This window comes from Mirounga angustirostris, unplaced genomic scaffold, assembly GCF_029215605.1.
Source record: "Mirounga angustirostris isolate CCGP_5_RB_7025 unplaced genomic scaffold, mMirAng1.0.hap1 SCAF_4, whole genome shotgun sequence".
Lineage (NCBI taxonomy): Eukaryota > Metazoa > Chordata > Mammalia > Carnivora > Phocidae > Mirounga > Mirounga angustirostris.
The window spans coordinates 1,753,579-1,775,947 of record NW_026991712.1 but is presented as its reverse complement, the minus strand read 5'-3'; the positions used below and the strand labels follow the sequence as shown (position 1 = coordinate 1,775,947).

The 22,369-nt window shown below is 61.4% G+C and overlaps 1 protein-coding gene across 1 annotated transcript in view; it reads left to right on the top strand.

Annotated features, from left to right (window-relative positions):
* The window catches only part of ADGRB1 (adhesion G protein-coupled receptor B1), an 81,775-nt gene extending 73,818 nt beyond the window's left edge, over positions 1 to 7,957 (top strand). The window contains exons 26-31 of the mRNA XM_064587798.1: positions 590 to 685; positions 2,316 to 2,355; positions 4,513 to 5,195; positions 6,256 to 6,291; positions 6,417 to 6,521; positions 7,172 to 7,957. Coding sequence (XP_064443868.1) covers positions 590 to 685; positions 2,316 to 2,355; positions 4,513 to 5,195; positions 6,256 to 6,291; positions 6,417 to 6,521; positions 7,172 to 7,369 — 1,158 coding nt within the window. The 3' untranslated portion in view covers positions 7,370 to 7,957. The remainder of the gene's footprint in view (positions 1 to 589; positions 686 to 2,315; positions 2,356 to 4,512; positions 5,196 to 6,255; positions 6,292 to 6,416; positions 6,522 to 7,171) is intronic.
* The last annotated feature ends 14,412 nt before the right edge of the window (positions 7,958 to 22,369 follow it).

Here is a 22,369-nt window from a genome sequence, read left to right as displayed (position 1 = left end):
TGGTGCTCACTGCTGCGCCCAGAGCAGGCGGTGGTGGAGACGGTGCTACAGCCGACGCCCTTCGCTCACACTGACCAGCTCTGTCCATCCTCTGTGGGCGAGCTCTGTGCCGGCTGCTTGGGTGGCCCCCGGCACGGAGCCACCATCACCCCCTTTCTGAAGAGTCCGTGGCCATAATGCCTGAGACCTCCCTCGACGGAGCGCGCCCCACAGGCGTGCTGTCCCCCCCCCCCCAAGGGCCCTTGAGGACGCTCGGGTGGCGCGTCTCCAGGGGAGTGAGGGCAGGGCCCCCCACTTGCCCGGCTGCTGTGGACTCCAGTGCCCTCCTCAGGCTGATGGCCGGTCCGTCCGGACAGACTCCAGCGAGGAGGGCTGCAGCACGTTCGTGGGGGTCCGGAGCTCCCTGACTTTGGAATTTCACACCCATGAAGGACACAGAGAGCATCTCCGAGAGGGAAGGGCGGCGGGCACCCCCCCTACAGGCCACCCTCGCAGAGACCCCACCCCGTGCTGCTCACCCTTACCTTCCCGCCATCCCATGAGGATGCCGTCTGGGGCTGCTGGGGACCGCTCTGTTCTCTCTCCCCAGGTCCAAGACGCCGTGAAGTGCCGCGTGGTGGACCGCCAGGAGGAGGGCAACGGGGACTCGGGGGGCTCCTTCCAGAACGGCCATGCCCAGCTCATGGTAGGGCTCAGAGCTTGGTGCCCCCAACGGTGCCGCCTCACGCTGCTCAGAGCTGCTCTGGGCTCCAGCAGTCCTTGGGAAGAGCTCCGAGCCCAGTCTGAGGCTGGGCACACTGAGGCTCACCAAGGTGACATCCCCGGCCCAGGGTCTGAGGGCGGGCAGGACCAGATGGTGAGAGTCTGGCTGGGGATGGCATCGGCGCACCCCCACCCCCGCTACCACAGTGCCCTCGCCCAGATGCCAGCCTCGGGGGGCTGTTGCCTCAGCTGCTGCCCTCCTGCGCCCTGTACCTCTCGTGCCCCCCTTGTTGCCCTCCAGCCTGGCCAAGATGGGACTGGGCTCCCTCGGTCTCCAGCCGGGAGACCAGCCCTGGCCTGTCCACGCACCCTCCCCCCTGCCGTGGCCTTGTCCCAGCCACGTCCCCTTGGGCCCCCAGCATCACACCTGGCGTGCAGCCTGAGGCACGGCACGGCCCTCCCACCCTGCTGCCCGCCTCGCAGGTGTCCACTAAGATGCCACCTCCAGGGAGCCCTCCCTGGCCGCCCGCCCCCACTCTTGCCACCAGGCCTCCTGTTCGGGTCCTGGTGGCATCCTGGCTGAATTCTCCACATTGTTGCTGGTGCCCCTGGCGTGCCGTGAGCCCGGCAGGCAGGGGGTGCTCATTCAGTCCTTGGGGTGCCCAGCCTCCTCATGGTGGTTGTGAGCATCACAGGCAGGGCCTCAGCAAATGCTGGCTGTCGGACCTGGGGAGGCTACTTGGGTCCTCAGGGGCGAGGGCAGGGGTCCCAGACCCCCAGGCACTGCTCCCGGCCCGACCTGTGACCTCAAGCCGACCTCCGCCTTTGCAGAAGGGGAGCCTCTGGTTTTCCACAGCCCCAGGAGAAGGCCACGCCCCTGCCGGTGGCCCCACCCACCGGGCTCTCTGGGGGCGGGGCCTGGGTCACCCACTGTCGCCTGCGCCCGTCCCAGGCTGGGAGGGGGCAGGTGCTCTAGCAGGGAACTCCGCCACTGCTCAAGGGACAGCTGGTCTCACCCCAGCACCGACATCTGTGTCCGCAGCCTGTTCTGCTTCTCTGGCCGGCTGGCCTCCATTTCCTCATGCCTGGGGCTGTGGTGAGGACTACAGGTGACATCCTGCACACTGGCAGGTGGCGGCCTGGGCGGCAGGGGCTCTGGCGGGAGACCCTCTGTGCCCCCCGCCCCATCGGGGGACGTGAGGGACAGAGCGAGGGGGTCTTGGGCTGCAGGCCCAGGGGCCAGCGGTTGGGGGAGACTGAGCCAGGGGCGCCAGAGCGTCAGTGAGCTGCAGTGGGACCAGCCTCCCGCTTCCCAGCTAAGCCACAGGCGCCGGGAAGGAGCCCCCGTGCACACACGTGTACACGCACACACACGTGTGTGCACACAGGCAAGAGCGCGCGGGCGCGGGGCCCCCCACCAGGGCCCACGTGAACACACGAGCACACGGGCAGCCTTGAGCTCGTGGCCCCCGTCAGCACTCAGGAGCCTGCACGCACGTGTGCACGCACCCCCCTCCGAGGTACAGCTCCAGCTCGGCCGCTTCCCGCCAGCCCGCAGGCAGCCCTGCCTGCTCGCTCGCAGGCCCTCACCCCTCCCCGCCTCTGTCTTGCAGACTGACTTCGAGAAGGACGTGGATCTGGCCTGTAGATCAGGTGAGCGCCTGCCAGGTGAGAGCGACAGGTGGCCCTCGCCTGGGCCCACTTGCTTCCTTTCCTTTTCTCTGTGCGTCTGTCTGTCCATCTGTCTGTCCTCATCCCACCACCCGCACAGCGAGGTTGGATCAGACCCTCCCCCGGGAGGCCTGGTCAGCACAGGGCCCGGCCGCACCAGCCACTTCCTGCCTCCCCTCCCACTGCCCTGAGGCTGCAGGCAGGGCCTGTGGAAAACTGTCCTGGAGCTCAGGCTCAGCAGGGGTGAGGCCCATGCTGCGCGGGCGGAGCTCTTAGCCCAGGAGCAGACCCTGGGGTCCCCTGCGCTGGGCCTGGCCCTGTCCTCTCCCCGCCGTGCCCCCTGCCTCAGCAGCCACACACACTTCCGTTCTTTGCTGTCCACGCTCTTCACTGGGGCAGTGAGGCTGCCCACCTCCACCCTGCCACCCAGCTCGCCACCCACCCCTGCCTGCCCTCCCTCAGGGCCCACGCTCTGTGTGGTCTTCATGTCTTCATCCCCAGTCCATCCACGGGAGGGTCGGTCACACTTTCAGACCCGGGGGTGGGTGGATAGCAGTGGGAGTGGGGGGAGAACAGGGAGAAGGACCTACCACTGAGCCCTAGGCTAGCGCTGAGTTTCCTGGAACCAAGTGGAAAAAGGGACTCAATTGCCCAATGAGAGGGAGCCCCTCAAGGGTCACTGTTCTGTGAGCCGGGCGTCTGAGGCAGTGACAGGCAGTATCTTCCGGAGTGGAGAACCAGCTGGCCACACTGCCCTGCATCTGTCAGATATTTGCGGAGCATCTTCTCTAGAGACAGCCGTGGGGGCAGGGCCTGGAACAGCCGCAGGTTGGCAGTGTCAGCTGCTGCCAGGTGGAGCCGGGAGGGCTTCCTGGAGGAGGTGGCCTCTGGTTGGGTTGAACGGAGGACTGGACAGAATGGTCTTCCACCTTCTGTCTTGGTCTTAGGCAGCCTTCCTGAGCGGTGGCCCCAAGACTCGGGGGCCTTCAGAGGCTGGGGCCCAGCCCTGCTCGGGTTGTCCTGGCCTCTCTGAGCCTCTGATTTCTTCCTCGTCAGTAAGCTGGCCCAGCCGGGCCTGTGGCCTCTCAAGCACCAGGTGGCTGGGGGCCGGGCTGGGGATGAGTGGGGCACACCGGCTGTGGCTGGGGGTCTAGAGGATGTGGGGCTGAGTATGCGGGAGACCTGCAGCTGGGTTTGTGCAGGGGAGGGGCACCCTGGGTCCATGGGGCTTAGCGCTCACTCAGGCAGACCAAGAGACCTCAGTAGGGGAACGCAGGTTTGGCGGGTAAGATGGCAGGTCCCCTGCTGGGCCGCCCCGAGGATGTCGGCGCCTGGAGGCTGGAGATGAGAGGGGGCCCGGCCCTGTCTGAGAGGAGGGAGAGGACCAGGGAGGGGGTGGCGAGTGACCGTCTGCTGGGAGGGTGTGTGCTCGTGGGGCGGCTGCAGGAAGCAGCTAACACGTGCTGCTGGCGTTCGGGGGCTGGGCAAGTCTGTGGCTGGGTGCCTGTGCACCCAGCCAGCAAGGACAGGGCCCTGCGGTCACAGCAAGCTTCTGGGGAACGGGCCCTGAGTGGGGCGCGGGTGGGCAGCTGGGCCTGGCAGCCGTGTGCTCTCCACGGGCCAGTGAGGCTGGACTGACCAGTAGGAGTGGGGCAGGGGGTGGGCCAGCGGGAGCCCGGGTCAGGGGTCATGCGTCCCTGTCCCCCCGCAGCCGAACGGAAATGGGCAGCTAGGCGTACGGGACACGGCACCCGGGATGGGCCGCCCTGCCCCCCCCCCCCCCCCCCCCCCGTGAGGAGCTGTGTCCCTGCACTTCCCAGAAGCGAGGGCTGGCTCCGGGCCAACAGGGCCCCCCAGCTGCCAGGGAGTGCACTGTGTGGGTGGTGGTCATTTGTCCTCCCGTCTGCGGGGCAGACAGGAGCACCCCACGTTCCAGCCTTGTTAGAAGAGGCAAAGGAAACCCAGCCGCCCCAGAGGCACACACCACATGGTGGCCCCCTGACCAAGGCAGAGGGTGGCCTGCGAGGGGCCCCAGGCGCTGGGAACCACAGCTTCAGGGCTGTCAGAGGGGGCGTGCCCGATCGGGCCCTGGCCCGGGCACCCCCGAGGCCGGCCTGACCGCCTCGCCTGTCCCCACAGTGCTGAACAAGGACATTGCGGCCTGCCGCACGGCCACGATCACGGGCACACTCAAGCGGCCGTCGCTGCCCGAGGAGGAGAAGCTAAAGCTAGCCCACGCCAAGGCGCCCCCCGCCAACTTCAACAGCCTGCCAGCCAACGTATCCAAGCTGCACCTGCACGGCTCGCCCCGCTGCCCGGGCGGCCCCCTGCCCGACTTCCCCAACCACTCACTGACCCTCAAGAAGGACAGGGCACCCAAGTCCTCCTTTGCCGGTGATGGGGACATCTTCAAGAAGCTGGACTCGGAGCTGAGCCGGGCCCAGGAGAAGGCCCTGGACACCAGCTACGTAATCCTGCCCACGGCCACAGCCACGCTGCGGCCCAAGCCCCAGGAGGAGCCCAAGCACAGCATCCACATCGATCAGATGCCCCAGACCCGCCTCATCCACCTCAACATGGCACCTGATGCCGGCCTCCCTGCCCGCAGCCCACCCACCCGCCAGCCCCCAGGCGGTGGGCCCCCGGAGGCCCCCCCTGCCCAGCCCCCACCGCCCCCACCCCCCCCACCCCCGCCACCCACCCTGGAGCCAGCGCCCCCCAGCCTGGGGGAGCCTGGGGAGCCTGCTGCCCACCCAGGGCCCAGCTCGGGGGCCGGGACCAGGAACGAGAACGTCTCCACCTTGTCCGTGAGCTCCCTGGAGGTGAGGGCAGCCCAGGGGCCCCGGGGGCAGGGCGTGCCGCGGGCAATGCTGGTTTGGGCTGCAGCCAGTGTTAGGAAGTCCAGGCCTGGGAATGCTGGGGGCCAATGTCCCGGCTCCCCCCTGCTAGAAGGAGTCCCTTGACAAGAAGGGGGACATGCTGGGGAGCTGGCTACTGACAGGGCGTGCCCGAGGACCACCCCCCGCCCCCCGCCATCCTCATCCTGTTCTCTAGCCACGCTGCCCCTGGCGCTGCTGGGCCCTCGTGACAGGGAGCTTCTGGCCTGCGCCAAAACGGGGGTCTCTCCCATTGCAGAGAGGCCCACCAAGCTGGACTTGAGCCAGCTTGAGTCTAGCCCCTTCTGTGGTTGTGGTCAGGGCAGCAAGTCCCTCCTTAGACCAACCTGAAACTTAGACTTGACCCCAAGCCCACCCAGCCTGTGCAACATGGGGCTCAGAGACTCGATTGGAGGAGCTTGCCGAGCACCCTCAGGGAGCCCCACCCTCCCCATGGGGCCATGCTCCCACCTCCTGGCTCACTGCCTCTGTGGCCCCCCGGCTGCGCTGCTGCCCTGCGTCCAATGCTCCTTGTCCCTGGGGGCATGTTCTGGGCAGGCTAAGCCCGATACCCTTGCCCAGCACTGGCACTGGCCTGGAGGCGGGAGATGGTCCAGGGGACAGTCCGGCTCCTGTCAGCTGGGACAGAAAGTGATGAAGAGCTTCTGCAGGTTCACCCCCACTCGGGACCTGGAATACCAGAGCCCCAGGTTGTCATGGGGCAGAGAGCCCCCTTGGGACTGTCACTGCCCTCTGGGGCCGCGCCTCCTGTCCACCCTCTTCCCGCAGAGCCCTCCGGCTGGGCCCCCACTGTCTAAGGCAGCGGGTGGCCTGAAAGGGGCCCTCAGAGGCGTGTCCCCCAGGGCTTGGCTGAGATCCCGAGAGGAGGCCTGGGGTGAGGGGTCCCTGGTCTCCCCCATCCTCAGGCAAGGAGGGGCCGGGACCTGCGGACCAGGAGGTTTTAGGGAACGGCTTGCCAATGGGCACAAACCTCTTCTCCCCACAGCGGCGGAAATCGCGGTATGCAGAACTGGACTTCGAGGTGGGTCCTGGCGTCCCCTCCCCCACACGGCCGGGCTGGAGGTGCTCTGAGCCCTTCCAGCAGGCAGGGAGGGGCAGGGCAGTCCCCCTCCGGGCTCAGGCTCCGCCACCCCTCCCGACCCGCAGAAAATCATGCACACGCGGAAGCGGCACCAGGACATGTTTCAGGACCTGAACCGGAAGCTGCAGCACGCGGAGAAGGACAAGGAGGTGCTGGGCCCAGACAGCAAGGTCTGGAGGCGGGCGGAGCCCTGGGGTGCTGGGTGGGGTGGCGGCACAGGGCGGGGCACTCCGGGAGAGCCCTTAGGTAAGGTAAGGCTGTCTCCTGCCCTTCTTCTTCCCACCCTCCCCATTCATTCGTTCTTTCCTGCCACCTTTCCTGGAGACTGGCCTGACCTGGCCCATGCTAGACCTGGAGGGCAGGGCAAGCCAACGGGAAGGCCCTGGGGAGGGGGGAGACTGTCTGGAGGGGTGGGGGCGCGCGACTCCTGGGGCCCCGTCTGGAGGGCTGGGGGTGCAGTGACTCCTGGGGCCCCGTCTGGAGGGCTGGGGGTGCACCGACTTTGGGGCCCTGTCTGGAGGGGTGGGCCGTGCACTGGCGAATGGTCAGGCTGCCTCCCAAGGAAGACCACCGCCAAGGGAGTGGTGCCAGACAGCTGCCCTTCACCGCAGGCCTTCTCCCCCCACCCCCAGTGCCGACCCCACAGTGGGAGGCGCTCTGCTCCTGGGTCACCTGGGATCTCCCCCCACTCCCCGCCTCTCCGCTGTCTCGGGCCCCTTCTTCTCTGTTCTGACTGTCGCCTGCATTCTTTCCCTGCTCCCCATCTGATTTTGCTCCGTGGCCTCCCTCACGGCCCCTCCCTCCGCCCACTGGCCAGCAGCCAGAAAAGCAGCAGACACCCAACAAGCGGCCCTGGGAGAGCCTTCGGAAAGCCCACGGGACGCCTGCGTGGGTGAAGAAGGAACTGGAGCCGCTGCCGCCGTCCCCACTGGAGCTGCGGAGCGTGGAGTGGGAGAAGTCGGGCGCCACGATCCCGCTAGTGGGCCAGGACATCATCGACCTCCAGACTGAGGTCTGAGCAGGTGGGCGGCAGCCACGCACCGGGCCACGAGGAGGGATGCTGCTCTGCCCGCTCCTGCTACGGGACGGGCACAGACATGCTCTCGGGCTGTGGGCCAGGCCCGCGTCCCGGCCTCAGGGTGCTCGGACGGCGGCCCTGCGGAGGCCCGCCCTGCTGGGACCAGAGCCAGACGGGACAGGAGGCACCAGCGGCCCGCGGGGGCACAGGGCTCCAGAGGCCGGAAGGTGCCTCAGACTCTGCCCTCCTCCAGCCCAGCGCCGGCGGGCAGGCGGGCGGGCCGCGGACAGGGGCCAGGCCAGGTGCGGCCAGCATCCCCGGGATGCCTGCCGAGCTGCCCCAGCAGAGGACCAGCCTGCTTGGCCCAGCTGGCCTGGCACCATTTTTTAGACATCCCTACCCCTCGGGAAGCAGCCCCCCCCCCACCTTTCCAGGGCCCGGGGCCCCTCCCCAGACCCAGGTGGAGAGCACAGCCCTCGCTCACCTGCGCAGACCCCAGGGGCAGGACTAGAAGCCCACTCCGGGAAGAGCAGGGGTGGGGAATCTATTTTTTCTCTCCTTTTCTTTTCTTCAATAAAAAGAATTAAAAACCCACGTCCCGTCTGTGTGGTCTTCCTCTGTGCTGCCCAAGCCACAGCCCCATGGCTTTCGCGGAGCGGCCTTGGGTCCTTCCATGGGGGTCAAAAGGGCCCGGGAGGCCTGGTGGGCACGGGGCTCCACCCCTGCACCCTGCCTGGGAGTCAGGAGCCCACGCTGTGTGGACCTTGGCCCCCAGGCCCACGGTCGTGTGGCCGCAGGGGTGCTATGAGGAAACTGATGGGGACCCTCGGATGCTGGGCTCCCTTGCTCCCCTTCCCCCAGACTTTTAGACCCACAAGGGGTCGTTGGCGTGTGATGTCCCTGTGCCCTTGCCTTTGCCCGGGGGAGGGGGGAGGCAATCTGAGACTGGGGCAGAGTACGTGGAAGGAGGGAGGGAGCCGGGGCCCCGCTCCTTCCAGCTGGCCTTGGTGTGCCCAAGATCTCCTCCAGGACCCTGGCCCTCTGCCTCACCCCTGGACCACGCACCTCCCCCTTGGTCCTGAGGCAGGCGTGAGAGACAAATGTGGACATGCCCAGAGCCGCGCCCCCTGCTCCATCCTGCCCTGCCCTCTGCCACCTCCCACCTTGGCCCGTGGCCCACAGCTTGCCTGGTTTCTGAGCCTGAACCTTTTGAGAAGCTCGTCCCTGCGAGCGGAAATGCTTGCCTCTCCTCGGTGTTTCCAGCAGGGGACAGCCTGAGCCCACGCAGAGAGCCCGGCCAGGCGCTGCGAAGCTGGGAGGGGCGGTGAGCCAGGCTCCGCCCCCAGGCTGCACGTCCCACCACGGGCAGCAGAGTCCACTGGCCCAAAGAGGGGGTGCACAGGTGGGCTGTTGGAAGGCCCCAGCACCCTGAGATTATGGCCCCCCAACCATGTCATTCAAGATGAACACAATGCCAAGCCCACTGAAAAGTGGGGGAACTGCCTGGCGCGGGTTCCCACAGCGCCTGGCCCGCCACTCTGGACCGCCTCAGGCCACGAGCACAAGTGACCGAGGATGGAGAGGGGCCACTGGTGACCAGCATGGCTGCTGGGGGGAGTGGGCAGCCAGGAGGGGATGGCACAGCCATGCAGGCACGCAAGAGCCCGCCTCTCAGCCATGGTCCTGAACACTTCAAAACGCCAACTTTGTTTGGTGAGATTTGGCAGCAAAACCTAAGCCCAGCAAGGCTTGTTAGAGTTCATTTGACCACTAGATGCGACCACGCACATTCGAGGGTGGCGCGGCCAGGCGCTGGCCGGTATCTTACCGGTACCACATGCACGCTCTCCACCCGGAGATGCCTCGGACTCCAAGCCCCACTGGCCTGGGGGTGCAGACGAGGGCGGGGGCCTCATGCCCCCACGGATGCCGAAGGAAGCCGGAGGGCCCCGAAGGAAGCTGGGGTCCAGGTAAGGGGAGCACCGAGTGCAGGGCGCCCCGCTGCCTTTGTGGAGTGACCTGACCCCCCCTGCCCTGCTCACGCACGCCACAGAAAACCTGGAAGAAACGACCCAATCGGGGTGGACCCAGGCCACGTGCTCCCTGCCTGCGATGGGAGTGGCTCGGATGGTGTGAACGGGGGCTCAGGCTCCCCTCCATCCTAGCTCCCGCCAAGAGGGCCCTGTCCTTCCAGGAGAGGCCACATCCTCTGTTCTGCCCGGGCCCCACATTCCTGGCTGTTCAGTGCATCATGGCCACCTGGCATGGGGACGGAGCCCGGAAATCGCTGTCCTCTCTCCCGCCCACCGCGCAGGAAGCCTGCTGGGGACGTTCCCACCGGATTCGTCAAAACCGCTGGGCCCTGCATGGGTCTGCCTCCAGTGCCTTCCGTGGTGACCCCCAGGTGCGCGGAGCTGGTCTCTGGCTCGCCCTCTGTTCATCCAGCTGTTCCCACAGCTGTGCTCTTGGGGCTGGACAAGGCAGGGTCCTGACTCCCTCTCCAGATGAGGAAACGGAGACCGGGTGTCGGGTGTCGGAGTGAGGCTTCCCTGCAGGGGTGGGGGCAGGTAGTGAGCCCAGCTCCCCGGCCTTAATCCCTGGACACTCCCCTCGGTGGGGAGGTCACCCAAGGGCAGCCACGGGCCTCCCTCTGCTGTTCCCTCCACCACAAGCTGCTCCTTTCCCTGGACCTTGTTTTCCTCATGGTCTCGGCCCCTTTGTACCCGCGCCGTCCTCCTCGGCCCTTCGAGACTGCCTCCTAGGCCACCCTTCCCCTGCCGTCAGGGACCACCATGCCCTGAGGATGGGGCTGGCGATGGCAGCGGTCACCGTGGCGGGCAGGAACATGTGCAGCCAAAGCTGGTGGGGACGCTTTTGTGGGGTTGGGGAGGGATTCTCGTGCTGGTGGTGGTGCCTCCGGATGGCAAGGACAATGTCCCCAGGCCACCCTGTCCCCCGCACCCACAGACAGGAGGAGCTCCTGGAGGGGGGCCTGACGGACGGAAGGTACACGGATGGGTACATAAGGGCCGTGACGAGGGCCTGAGTCCCCTGGGGGGGGGCAGGGCGTGCTGGACGCGGCCACACTCCTGTCACCCAGGCAAGCGGCCCCTGCGCGAGTGGCCCTTCCTCTGGGCAGGTGGAGACTCTTCCTGGAAAAGCCTTCACATCCACCCCTCCCAGCCCTCCCGGACCCAGCCAGCAGCAAGCCCGGACCGTCGGGAAGTCCCTCTTCCTGTCTAACCTCCGGCCAGCCGCTAGCCGCAGTGTGAGAGGCTCCTGTCCCCAGCAGCAGACTGTTCTAGTTCTTACTTCCTCCGTCCCTCCCTCCATCCGTCTGCTCCACAACCACACAGTGGGGCCACACCGCAGCATCCTCGGGCTCCTCCCGGCCATGTTCAAGGTGAAGGACCCGTCTCCAGGCTCCCATCACCTCCCCAGGCCCCGCGTCCCACATGGGCTTGCCTCCACAGAGAAGTGAATCCTCAGGGAGCCTCACGGTCCAGGACTTGTTCCAGAACCTTCCAGTAGCCGTGAGTGCCTTCCTATCCCTGCTCCACCCCCACCCCCCCAGCCCGCTGGGACCTCCTCCTGAACCTGGAGCTTTGTCTGGGGAACGTGGGGCCTGTGCGGCCCCCCTGAGCTGGCAAGGCAGCTGGTATCCCACCTAAGCTGCCCAGAAACCACCACCCACATGGGGGCCATCCCACTGCCCTAGGGGGTTACCAGGCAGCCCTTTCTAGGGGCACCTGGGTGGCTCAGTCGGTGAAGCGTCTGCCTTCGGCTCAGGTCATGATGCCGGGGTCCTGGGATGGAGCAGAGTTGGGGTCTCTGCTCCGGGGGCTGGGAGTCGGCTTCTCCCTCTCCCTCTGCCCCTCCCCCTGCTTGTGCTCTCTCTCTCTCTCTCTGTTTCTCTCTCTCTGTGTGTCTCTCTCTCTCTCAAATAAGATCTTAAAAAAAAAAATTCCTGGGGTCCCTGGCTACCATCCCCACCCCATCCCTGTAGGTGTCTTGGCTCTTCACCCCCAGGCCCTGGGAAGGACACCAAGGCCCCCCTGCAAGGAAGGGCTCGCACACTGGTCAGCGATAGGAGGGGCCGCACTGGCCTCCCCCTGCGTTACCGCTCTGCCACCTACTGCCGGTGACCCAGGGAGGTCTCAGACCTCCTGCAGAGTGGGGGTCCCCCCACCGGGGTGTCCCACGGCACTGGCCAGGTCTGCTCGAAGCGGCCCACGGTGGGTGGGAGGCCAAAGGTGCGCCAGCTGGGGGCAGAAGGCCCTGACCTCGGGCAAGCCCCGCCCCTCTGGGCCTCGGTTTCCCCTCTGGCACTGTGGCAGCCGGACTGGGAGACTGAGATCCCTTCCAAGGCCAGCAATCGGTGGCCCTGCGGCTTCTTAAGGTGTGGGGAGCAGCGGGCTCCCCAAGTATTTTTTAGGGCCTAAAAATAACCAGGAGGGGAAGGGCGTCTCTGAATAGCTCAGGAACGTGCCAGTCGCTGCCCCACTCGGAACTGCCTCCAAATAAGGCTCTGGCAGAGCCGGAAGCCCTGAGGCAGTCACTGCTCGCGTCAGCCTCCCAGCTGTGCTGCCCCAGAACCTTCCTCCCCACCCCGGCCAGCCCTCAGGCCGGACCCAAGGATCTCCCCCAGACAGCGGTCAGGCCCGGGGCCGGGCATGGGGTGGGGGTCCTGGGAGCCCCCTGTGGACCACAGCTCTTTGGACAAAGAGTAAAGAAGTTACAGTCAGACAATCTAACATTTACTAGTCTAGAAACTTCCATTTACATGTGTGGATCTTAGGACAATCGAATGCAGACCCCTTCCCCAAAACCCAGAAGACGGAAGTGCAGGGCCCCCTGAAGAAGATGCATGCTCTCCCCTGGCACCCTGGGCATCTCCGGGAGCGGATACCCCGACTGGCGATGGGGGGCAGCTTGGAACCCTGCTCAGACCAGGTGCAGGGCGCAGGCGTCCCCAGCTGTCCCAGGAAGGCAGAGGAGGTGTTGCTGGACTCAATATGGCTCTCTGGGAACACCATATGGATGCGGCCCAGGAAGGGGCGTCGGGAGGAGGCAGGACGCAGAGCCCCCCCCCCAACTGCATCCTCCCCTCTCCATCACAGGGAGTTCTCTGGGAGGCAGGTGGCAGATGGGGTGGCCTGCAAGTCAGGGTTCTGGGACGATGCCCCTGCCTGTGACCTCAGGGGGCCTGTCCCCTCGCTGGTTTTCCTCCTCTACCAGCCCATGCCCCCACACCCGTCCGACTCTATCCCTCCCAGACCCTTTCTAGGCTCAGCCTCCCCCAGTCCTCAGAGGGCAGGCAGCTGACAGATGCCACCCAGTCCCTCTAAACCTCCTGGACAGATGAGAGTGGGTTTTGGGGAGAGCAGGTGGCAGAACAGGAAAGAGAAGGGACGGAGTGGTGGTGGACGGGGGCCACTTCACTGGAGGAGAGGAGAGGACACGGCCTGGTGACAGTGCCCTGAGAACCAGCGCAGGGACGTGACCACCCCCCGCCCAAGGCTTCCTGGAGGAGGGGCCCAGGCTGAGCCCGAGGTCAGTGGGGTGGCAGATGGGCACCCAAGTGGGCAGCCTGAACCCAGCCTTGAGGCTACAGAAGGCTGGAGAGCCCGGCAGGGGCCTACCTGCTGCGGAGAGCAAGGTCCGCGCCCTGGCCCAACCCCCGGGAGGAGTCCAGGGACCAGCGTGTGCTCTGGCCCACCCAACAATTCACCAGCTGGGGCCAGGACGCTGCATGGCCAGCCCTAGGAGTGCACTCCCCCTGCCCCAGCCCCAGCCCGGGCCCCGCCTTCGGCTCTGAGTCTCTCTAGAGTCACCATGCATCCTGCATCAGGTTTCGGGTGGGGTCTGGTCCCCCTCAGACAGGGGCCACCCCCAACCCCAGTGTGCACAAGAGCTCTGTTCCTCTGACAGCTGAGATGGTCCCTGGGGAAGGAGCCACCAGACCAGGCCGGGACGGTGTGCAGACCACCTTCACTCCCCGGGCACATGGCAAGGCCTGGGGCCGCAGGTGGACAAGGGGCTGGCGTCCACCTCTCTCTGCACGGATGTACCTCTCCCTTCCGCTGGGGCACCGGGGCGCGGACACCCACCCCCTGCCTCCATCCCCTGCTCTCTGCAGGCCCCGAGACCAGGGATGCCCCCCGCTTCGAGCCGCGGCCACATGGCCCTCAACTGGGCCTTCGCATGCTCCATTTCCTTACACAAACATGCAGGCTTTCTACTTCTTCACTCACATCTAGTGCGTTATCTGTTTTTAGAAATCCATCTATTTCAACTAAGCTCCCAAACGTATTGGAATGAAATCACTTCTTCGGTTTCTGAGGGGTGCGTAGTTGGGTCCCCCTTGCACCCGGCCTTTGGTTTGTGCAACCTTTCTCCCGTTCGACATCGTATCAGCCACTGCAAAGAACAGACTCGTCGCTGGGTGAGCCCACGTCTCTCCTCTCTCATTAATGCCTGCTCCCATCTTAGTTATTTCCTTCCTTCCTTTTGGGGTTTTTACGAACAAAAATACTTGAGCGGATGCCTATCACATTAACTTTTAGCTTTTAACATTTATCTAATACAGGTCTTCAGGCTACAAATGTCCCTCAAGGTGTTCCCTTAGCTCCACCTCACAAGTGTCCGTGTGCATCATTTCCGTCCTCAGTTTCAGTGGTTTTTATTTATTTTGGAGAGAGAGAGAGACAGAGGGCATACGAATGGGGGGAGGGGCAGGGGGAGGGGGAGAGAGAATCTTGAGCAGGATCCATGCCCAGCTCGATCCCACGACCCTGAGACCATGACCTGAGCCGAAATCAAGAGTCGGATGCTTAACTGACTGAGCCATCCAGGTGCCCCCAGTTTTAATGGTTTTTAAATTTTCATTATGGTTACTTTCTTTGATAGGTTATTTTATATGATTTAGAAGTCCTAAATCATGGACATTTTTAATCTGCCTTTTTGTGGTTTCCATCGTAATAACAATGCTGTCGTGGAATGTAGTCTGTAGGAGACCTGCTAGTATGTACCAATTTAAAAAAAAAAAAATCTTCCACACGTATTCTCTAGTTGCTGAGCTCACAATCATCTCTGTGGTCGTCACACGAAGCCTGTCCACCCCATTGCTCCAATCTGCCATATGGCAAATCATTTTGTCTCTGTGTGACCTACCAAGAGCTGAAAAAAGATGCACTGAAAATCCCCACTATGATAGTGGACTGTTTTTCTTTTTGGAGTTCTAGCAAAGTTTGTTTTGTTCATATGTCCCTTTATATGGGGAACAGAGTTTAGAACTGATACATCTTCCCAGCATATCAAATCTTCTATTTTTTTGAATTGACCATCTCTCTACATAATAATGTCTTTATCTCCAACTTACAGTCTATCTTGCTTGATGTTAATATACCCTAACTATCCTTTATTAAACTGTATTTAAAATCCTGCCAGAGAGTGTCTGTCTTGAGCTGGTTTGATCACATTGCACATAACCACTCAGCCTCACTTAGAGGCCCACGCTCGGCCTCCTGTTACAGCACTTCAAAAATCCTCTTTCTTGATTTCTGAAATAATCGCATTTTTAAATATTTGTTTTTGATCCATTTTTACCTTTTATTGGTCCAGAAACCATACAGATTCTATTCCCTTTCAGCTTACCTTTGAGATGTGACCAGTTATTTAACTTGATAAGGTCTAAAATTTATCAAAATAGTAACACCCTTTTCAAACAATACAAGGACCTCAGAACATTTTAATCCTTCTCTTTGGACTTATGTGGTCTATTATTTTAGCTCTGTATTTTTGAACTCCATAAATTAGACATTATTTTTTAAAAAGACAATATGGGGTTGCATATACTTCCATGTTGAGCAGTTACTTTTCTCACCACTTAAGTGGGTTCTGCACCCAATTCTGATTTGTGGTGTGTGTTGGGGTAAGGGTCCCACCACCAAGCGATTCTCCAGTTCTCAGTGGACCCTGACGGGGTGTCATCTCAACTTTGACATGACCTGGAGACGGCATCAGACCCACAGGTGGAGGGCTCCGTCCCACGAGACGCCCCCACTTCAGGTGCCAACCGCAAGCCGATCTTGTGACCTATGCTTCTGACCAACCAGCTCCAGACAGGAGGTTCCCACGCCCCCTGCCATGGGTTTGATTCATCTGCCAGAGCAGCTCACAGAACTCAGAGAACATTTCACTCACTGGATCACTGGTTTAATGTAAGAGGATCTAACGCCGGACCAGCCAGCAACGCACAGGGTCCGGTGTGGGGAAGGGCGCGGGGCCTCTCTGTCTCTCCGGGTGAGCCATTCTCCCAGAACCCGACCTGTTCACCAACCCGGAAGCTCTCTGAACCCATTACTTCCAGGTGTTAATGGGGGATCCGTTACATGGGCATGACTGATGAGATCACTGGCAATTGGTGATCAATTCTATCTCCAGCTCCCTCCTCTCCCCAGAGGTCGGCGGTGGGACTGAAAATTCCAACCCTCCAATCCCAGGGTGGGTTCCTAGGGCCACCAGCCCTATCCCGAGGCAAGGTCCAAAAGTCATTCATTAACATAACAAAAGACGCCTTTCCGGTTTTCTTCTCTTAGGAAATTCCACGGGTTTTAGGAGCTCTGTCCCAGAGGAAGATCTATGCTTACTCTAAATCACATCACACCACTCGGCCTTACATTTCATGCCTGCCTGCCTTCTTCCTGGAGTACATTCTCTCAAAGTCCTTGTAGTTTGTGATGGTAATGCTCTCTCTGTTCTTCCACAAGCAGAAGACTGAGTTGCCCCTGCTCGGCAGCCCACGGCCCACAGCCCACGGCCTGCCGCAGTCCCATTCCTGTTTCTTTCTTCCCTTTTGTCCCCATAACCCTCCCACCAGCCCACAACTACTCTAATTTAATGTGTCTTTTTTTGTTTGTAAGTGCTTTTGGGGAAAAAAAGTTTCTGGGTTTTTTTGACTTTTTGAAATAATTTTAGGCATATGGAAGAGTTGCAAAAATAGTACAGAGATTCTGTACACCCTTCACAAGCTTCCTCTTATGTTAACATCCTATAAAACCGTGGGATACTTATCAAAGTGTATAGATTTTAAATGTATTTAAATTATATATCTCATTCTGTGTTTTACTTTTTCCTTCTAAGCCCTTTTTTTTTTTTAAAGATTTTTATTTATTTATTGAGAGAGATAGTGATAGAGAGCATGAGAGGGGGAGAGTCAGAGGGAGAGGCAGACTCCCCGCCGAGCAGGGAGCCCGATGTGGGACTCGATCCCGGGACTCCAGGATCATGACCTGAGCCGAAGGCAGTCGCTTAAACAACTGAGCCACCCAGGCGCCCCTCTAAGCCCTTTTAAAAAAAAAAGACCCATCTGGGTTGCTAGGTGTGTATCTGATGTTATTTTTCTTTTTTTCCTTTTTCTTCACATGATTAATTTTAATAAAAAAAAATACTGCTGAATGTATATCCTAGATGACAAGAAGCTCCACATCATGACCCCCTGTGCATAGTGACACACACCGATGTGCATGCTGGAATTTTCCGTGTCTTAGTCCATGTTACTGAGGCACGATTTATGTACAGTTACGACTCACCCCTTCCAAGCGGTTGAGGAGGTTCGCGGAGCAGGCACGCCCACAGAGCCACCGGCCGGGGTCAGGGCTGGGACAGAGAGACACTGGCCTTCCTGCTGCGTTCAGGGGCTCTCGGCCGCGTGCGGGGGGGGCAGTCCCCTGTCCTCCTGCCTGTGGCCTCTCACCGTTCCCTGGCAGCTCTGCCCTTTTCTTTCACGGACTGTGCTCTCAGGGGTAACCCTACGCGCTCGTTGTCATGCCAGCACCATCCTTTCTCCTGGGTGCTCTTCTAGAAGTTTTATAGTCCTCAGCTTTAGGACCCACCCAAATTCATGTTTGTGCTGGTGTGACAGCTCGGTCAGGATATATTTTTTTTTTTTTTGGAGGGCGGATGTCCCATTATTCCAGCACCACTTGTTGGGAAGACCATGGTTGCCCCACTGAATGGACCTGCTCTCCGTCAAACATGGGTCTGCGGCTATCACTGGTGGGGGGGTCTATTTCCAGGCCCCAGGTTCTGTTCTCCTGACCCGTTAGTGTCTTCTTTCGCCAATACCACCCTGTCTTGACATTTCATTCCTTTTCTGTCTTCGACTGCTCTGAGAGGTCCTAGTTTTCCACTCGCGCATCTCTCAGGCACGGCGACAGTCGTTGATGGAAAGTCTCTGATGGTTTCCCCCTGTGAGCCATCTGTCCCTCCCTGGGCCCCGCGCATGAGATGTCCGGGTTTCTGCACAGGTCAAGCCAGTTTGGAGTGCACCCCGGACACGTGGATACCTGCTTGTGAGACTCTGGGTCCTACTGAAACCCCGAGTATGGACTTGGGGGCTTGTGTGGGCGATCAGATAGGCGAGGTTCGTGCTGCCGGTCCCACCTTCTGTGAGCACTGGTCCTGGTATCGGCTGGGTTTTAACTCTTTCCCCACGTTATTCAGGTCCATGGCGTGTGGCCACCAAGTGGCAAGTGAGAGACCAGAGCAGGTCTACCCCTCAGAGCGATCCTGGAATCTCTGCGTGCCGTTCAGGGTTGCGCACAAACATGCCCCGGTCGGGGTGAGCCCAGCACGTGCATACAACTTGACGCACCTGCTCTCCCAAACTCTCTCCTCTGTGCGGTTTCCCAATACTTCTCGGCTCTTAGGGGACCTCCAACCCCCGCCTAGCCTTCTGGCTACCAAGTCGGGGCTGCGGCTTGCCACTCAGCTGTGCACCTTCTCTAACTGGTCCTGTCTCCCAACCAGGTGCCAAGACCATAGAAAGAGAAACACAGACACGAAGTGGCACCCCCTCCCCACACCATCCTCGGCCTTAGAGTCTGTACAACCAGCCGGGCCGCTGCCACCACCTACCTCCTTGTCAGAGTCACTGGGGCCTGGAGTAGAGAACAGAAAACAAACAAGAAAACAAGGGAATTCCCTTTTCCAGGTCACGTTTCCTGCACCTGCTCAACACGTCCAGGCCTGGGGCTGTCTTCGAGCCCAGGCCAGGAGACACCAGCTCGGGGGTCCTCTGCATTCTACAATCCACCGGCTGGCATTTACAAAGTCCACAAAAAGCTGCTCCATGCACGGCATCCAGGAATTCCAGCTACATTCAGCGGAGAGGCAAAGCGGAGGATGCTTACTCCCATCACGCCCAGAACCAGAACCGGGTCTGAGCCAGGACCTCCTGCTGTTTCACGGCCCTCCGTGGCCTCCGTTCCCCGTAGTTTATTTGCCTGCTTTCACACGATCGTCACAGGCACTGCTCTGGTGTGCATCCTTTTGCACCGGTATGAGAATTGCTTTCCTCTGTGAAGGCAGGAGGGGGTGGGGTCATTGGCACGTGCTGTCAGAGTGCTCTCCGCAAGGTCCGCGCCCCTGCGGCGCCCTCGGGACCCACCAGCGCTCTCAGACCCACACACTCTCACCACCGCCAGGAGGAACCAGCTGGCTAGCGTTTGTCCGTCAGGAAGGCTTAAAGCCAAGTGTCATTTTGTTTAATGTGCGGTTCCCAAATGACTGATGAATGTCTGCATCTTTCCAAACACTTGCTGGCTTTGGGGGATTGGGGGTCCCTCCTATGTGAATTCCCGCTTCTATCTGGGGTCTGTCCGGACTGGTCTGTCTGCTGTAGAGAACAGTGTCAGCGGCTGCGAGTCCCCTGGTGCCTTCAGTGGCCTCTTGGCTTTGCCCCCAGCGCCCTTCACGGCACACGAGCCCCGCTGCGGGGGCACGCACTGCCTTCTCCTCTGAGTCGGCTGTCGTCTCGTGTTTGCAGGTCTGTGCCGATGTAATCAAGTACATCCACCTCTGCCTCGCGGTTTATTCTCGAGGCCCTTCATTGTCCACAGGTCCTAAAGAGATTCCCTATTTCACTGTCCCTGCGTATTTAGCTCCGGAGCCATTGGTAGGGAACTAGCTTAGCTTTTCTCCACGAAGAGAGGTTACTTCCAACCCCATCACTGAAATAATTCACCCTTTATGGATATCTGTTCTTTTTTTTTTTTTAAGATTTTATTTATTTATTTGAGAGAGAGAATGAGAGACAGCACAAGAGGGAAGAGGGTCAGAGGAAGAAGCAGACCCCCCGCTGAGCAGGGAGCCCGATGCGGGACTCGATCCCGGGACTCCAGGATCACGACCTGAGCCGAAGGCAGTCGCTTAACCAACTGAGCCACCCAGGCGCCCGTGGATATCTGTTCTTAAGCCAGCATACACTCTTACTTTGTTTTTGCTGTTACTGCTTCCTGGCTGCCAGGACTTTACAGTAGGTCTTGACATTTAGGAGGAGTCCACGCTGGCTGATACGTCCCGAGGCTGTGTTTTTGGTGCGTCTATGTTTCTGATGGTTGTAGCTCATCCTAGCCCTCCCTTTACTACCTGCATCCAGAGAAGTTTCTGCGTCTTGGAGTCTATTCTGCCAGCTAACCAGACTGCCACGGCAGTTCTCACTCACCGACGCTCAGGACGCCGTGCTCCGTTCCGGGCTTCCCCAGCTCCTCCAGGCTGACCGGGGCCGGGGGTCAGCATCTGGGCCTGGGTGTCTGAGCCGGCGCCCATCTCAGCTCCAGGGCTGCCAGCCGGCTGCACGGCGGGCACAGCTCCCGTGGACAGTTACCAGCCCCGCCCTCTGCTGGCTTCCGTGGTGGCGCGGGACCGCCATCAGCCCAGGGGCTCTGTGCCTCCCTCCCTACTGACAGCACTGCCTTCTCTTCTGCTCTAACCAGCACGTCTCCGGGTGGGTCTACGCTTGCTCACCCCGCTTGAGAGGCGTGCGCTTCCCATTGTGCGGACGCGAGCCTCCCGGCGGAACCGGGGCGTCTCTAGGAATCCCCTGTGCAGCTTTCCACTCAGTTCTCCCCCCGGGTCTGATACGGGCTCTCCCACAGAGCCACAGAGATTCAAGTGTAGCCACTGTACTTTCCTAAAACACCCTTTGATTCTTTTTCAGATCTGTTTGGCCAAGTCTGGTAAGTCTTTATCTTTGGTCATTTTCTCGTTGTCTTTTTGTCTCTTCAAATATTTCGACTGTGATCATTTGGTGCAAGCTGTACATGTTAACTCCAGTCTCTGAAGATCCCAGGAGCCTGAAACAGCTGCGAGTTTGGTCTCACTCGGGGGCTTCTTTCCTCATGTCTGCAAACTTTTCTCAGGAGCTCAAATACGGTTTCACTCACCCCGTCTGCATGCTGAGGGCGTAAGGGGTGAACTCCCTCCTGCTAGCTGCTGCTTGGACCTGGGGGGCAAGGCTGCCCGCAGCCCCTTCCAGAGCCCAGGCCAAGCATATCTGGTCCAGTGCTCCCTCCTCCCTGGCTTGGGGAGCGCGGCCCTGGCCCCACCCCGGCCCCCAGCCCAGCTCCACCCCGGCCCCCAGCTCAGCCCCCCAGCCCAGCCACAGCACCTGGAGTCTCGGTTGCTTCCCACCCACCATTCTGTCGGCTCAGCTTTGGATACTTGGCTTGCTTTTTGTTTTTAAGCCTTGAGAGATTTCCCTGACTGTTCTTGAGCACCAGCAATACATTAAAAAGTACATTTATTATCATCTACCCAAGATCTACTTGTCTTTTCACGGGAGGCTTCTTTAGAACACTAGTCCGCACGCTGCGGATGTTGGCTGCCTTGTGTCCCCTCAGCAGGCCCCAAAGCGCTCTGGGGCAAGATGCGCTCCCTCCCACCTTCCTCATCCCCTCTCTGAGGGCTCACTGGCTCTGGGCTCCCGCAAGGCCACACCCTGTCCCCTCCTGACTGCTTCATGGACTGTTCTTTGCTGGGCGCCCTCTTCCACCTAACCGCAAAAAGCCGGCATCCCTGGAAGAGTCTGCTTGCTTCTCCCTGACCCCAGCTGCCTTGATACGCAGACTCCTCCCCACAGCTCGGACCGCTCCTGGCCCCAGGCCCTCCCCCAGGCCCAGATGCCCTGGTGCTCCCCACCCTGCCTTCGGGCCCTGACCACGCGGCCCCACTGCCACGCGGGGCTCGGAAGGCAGGAGCAGAGCTGTGCCAAGCTCCCAACAGCCACTGTCTGAAGAAGAGCCTCGGCCCCCCCAGCTGCTGGGAAAGGCCGTGGGGGGCAGCACGGGCTTCTCTCCTGCCGGACACCCCCATGGGCTCCACGTCTCCAGCAGACGCAGGCCCAGACTCCCAGGCCTCTGCGGCTCCTGAGCCTGCCCCTGCGCACCCTTCCAGCTTCTCGCTCGGGCCCCAACCTGTCAGCTGCTGGCCGCAGGGCGGGCCTGGCCTTCGTTCATGCAGCACCTCCTGCCAAGGCAGGCTCCAGCTCAGGGCCTTCCACCCCCCTGACCGCTTGCTGGCCACGTCCTCCAGGCTGGCCTCCAGCTTCCCCTTCTCTAGGACGCTCCCTCGCTTTCCTGGCTGGAGTCTCTGGGGGACTCCTGGCCTCCGGAGAGCTGACGTGGATGCACCTGCACAAGCAGGCCCACGGCACCTCGGGAGGATGAGAGCCGTGTCCCAGGCACGTCTTCACTCGTTGGTCTGAGTCACATTCACCAGGCGACTACCCCATGTCCAGAACTTTCTGAGCAGCCGCGGATGCCGTCCCCAGGACAGCCACAGGGAGCAAGGGGGCCACAGGACACAGCGGAAGGGCCCCTCACCGGGGGCTGCAACAGGAGGGAAGGCTTGGCAGTGCCGCTTGGGCACTGCGGAGAAAGAGCGGGGCAGGCGGGGAGATGAGCCAGAGCAGGCATCAGGAAGGGGCAGACCAGGTCCCAAGGGTCTCAGGGCCACGGATGGGGCAGGAGCAGAGGCTGGGGGGCCTAGATCAGGGCGGGGCACATGGGGAGAGTCCAGACGCTGCGGAGTAGGGATCACTGGATCTGAAGCACTGGGAGGGCTGGGGGGTGTCAAGGCCGACCCCCAAGGCTCTGGGCTCAGCACCGACAGGCAAGGTCTTGGTTCATGCGGCCAAAGGACACATCAGCAGAGTTC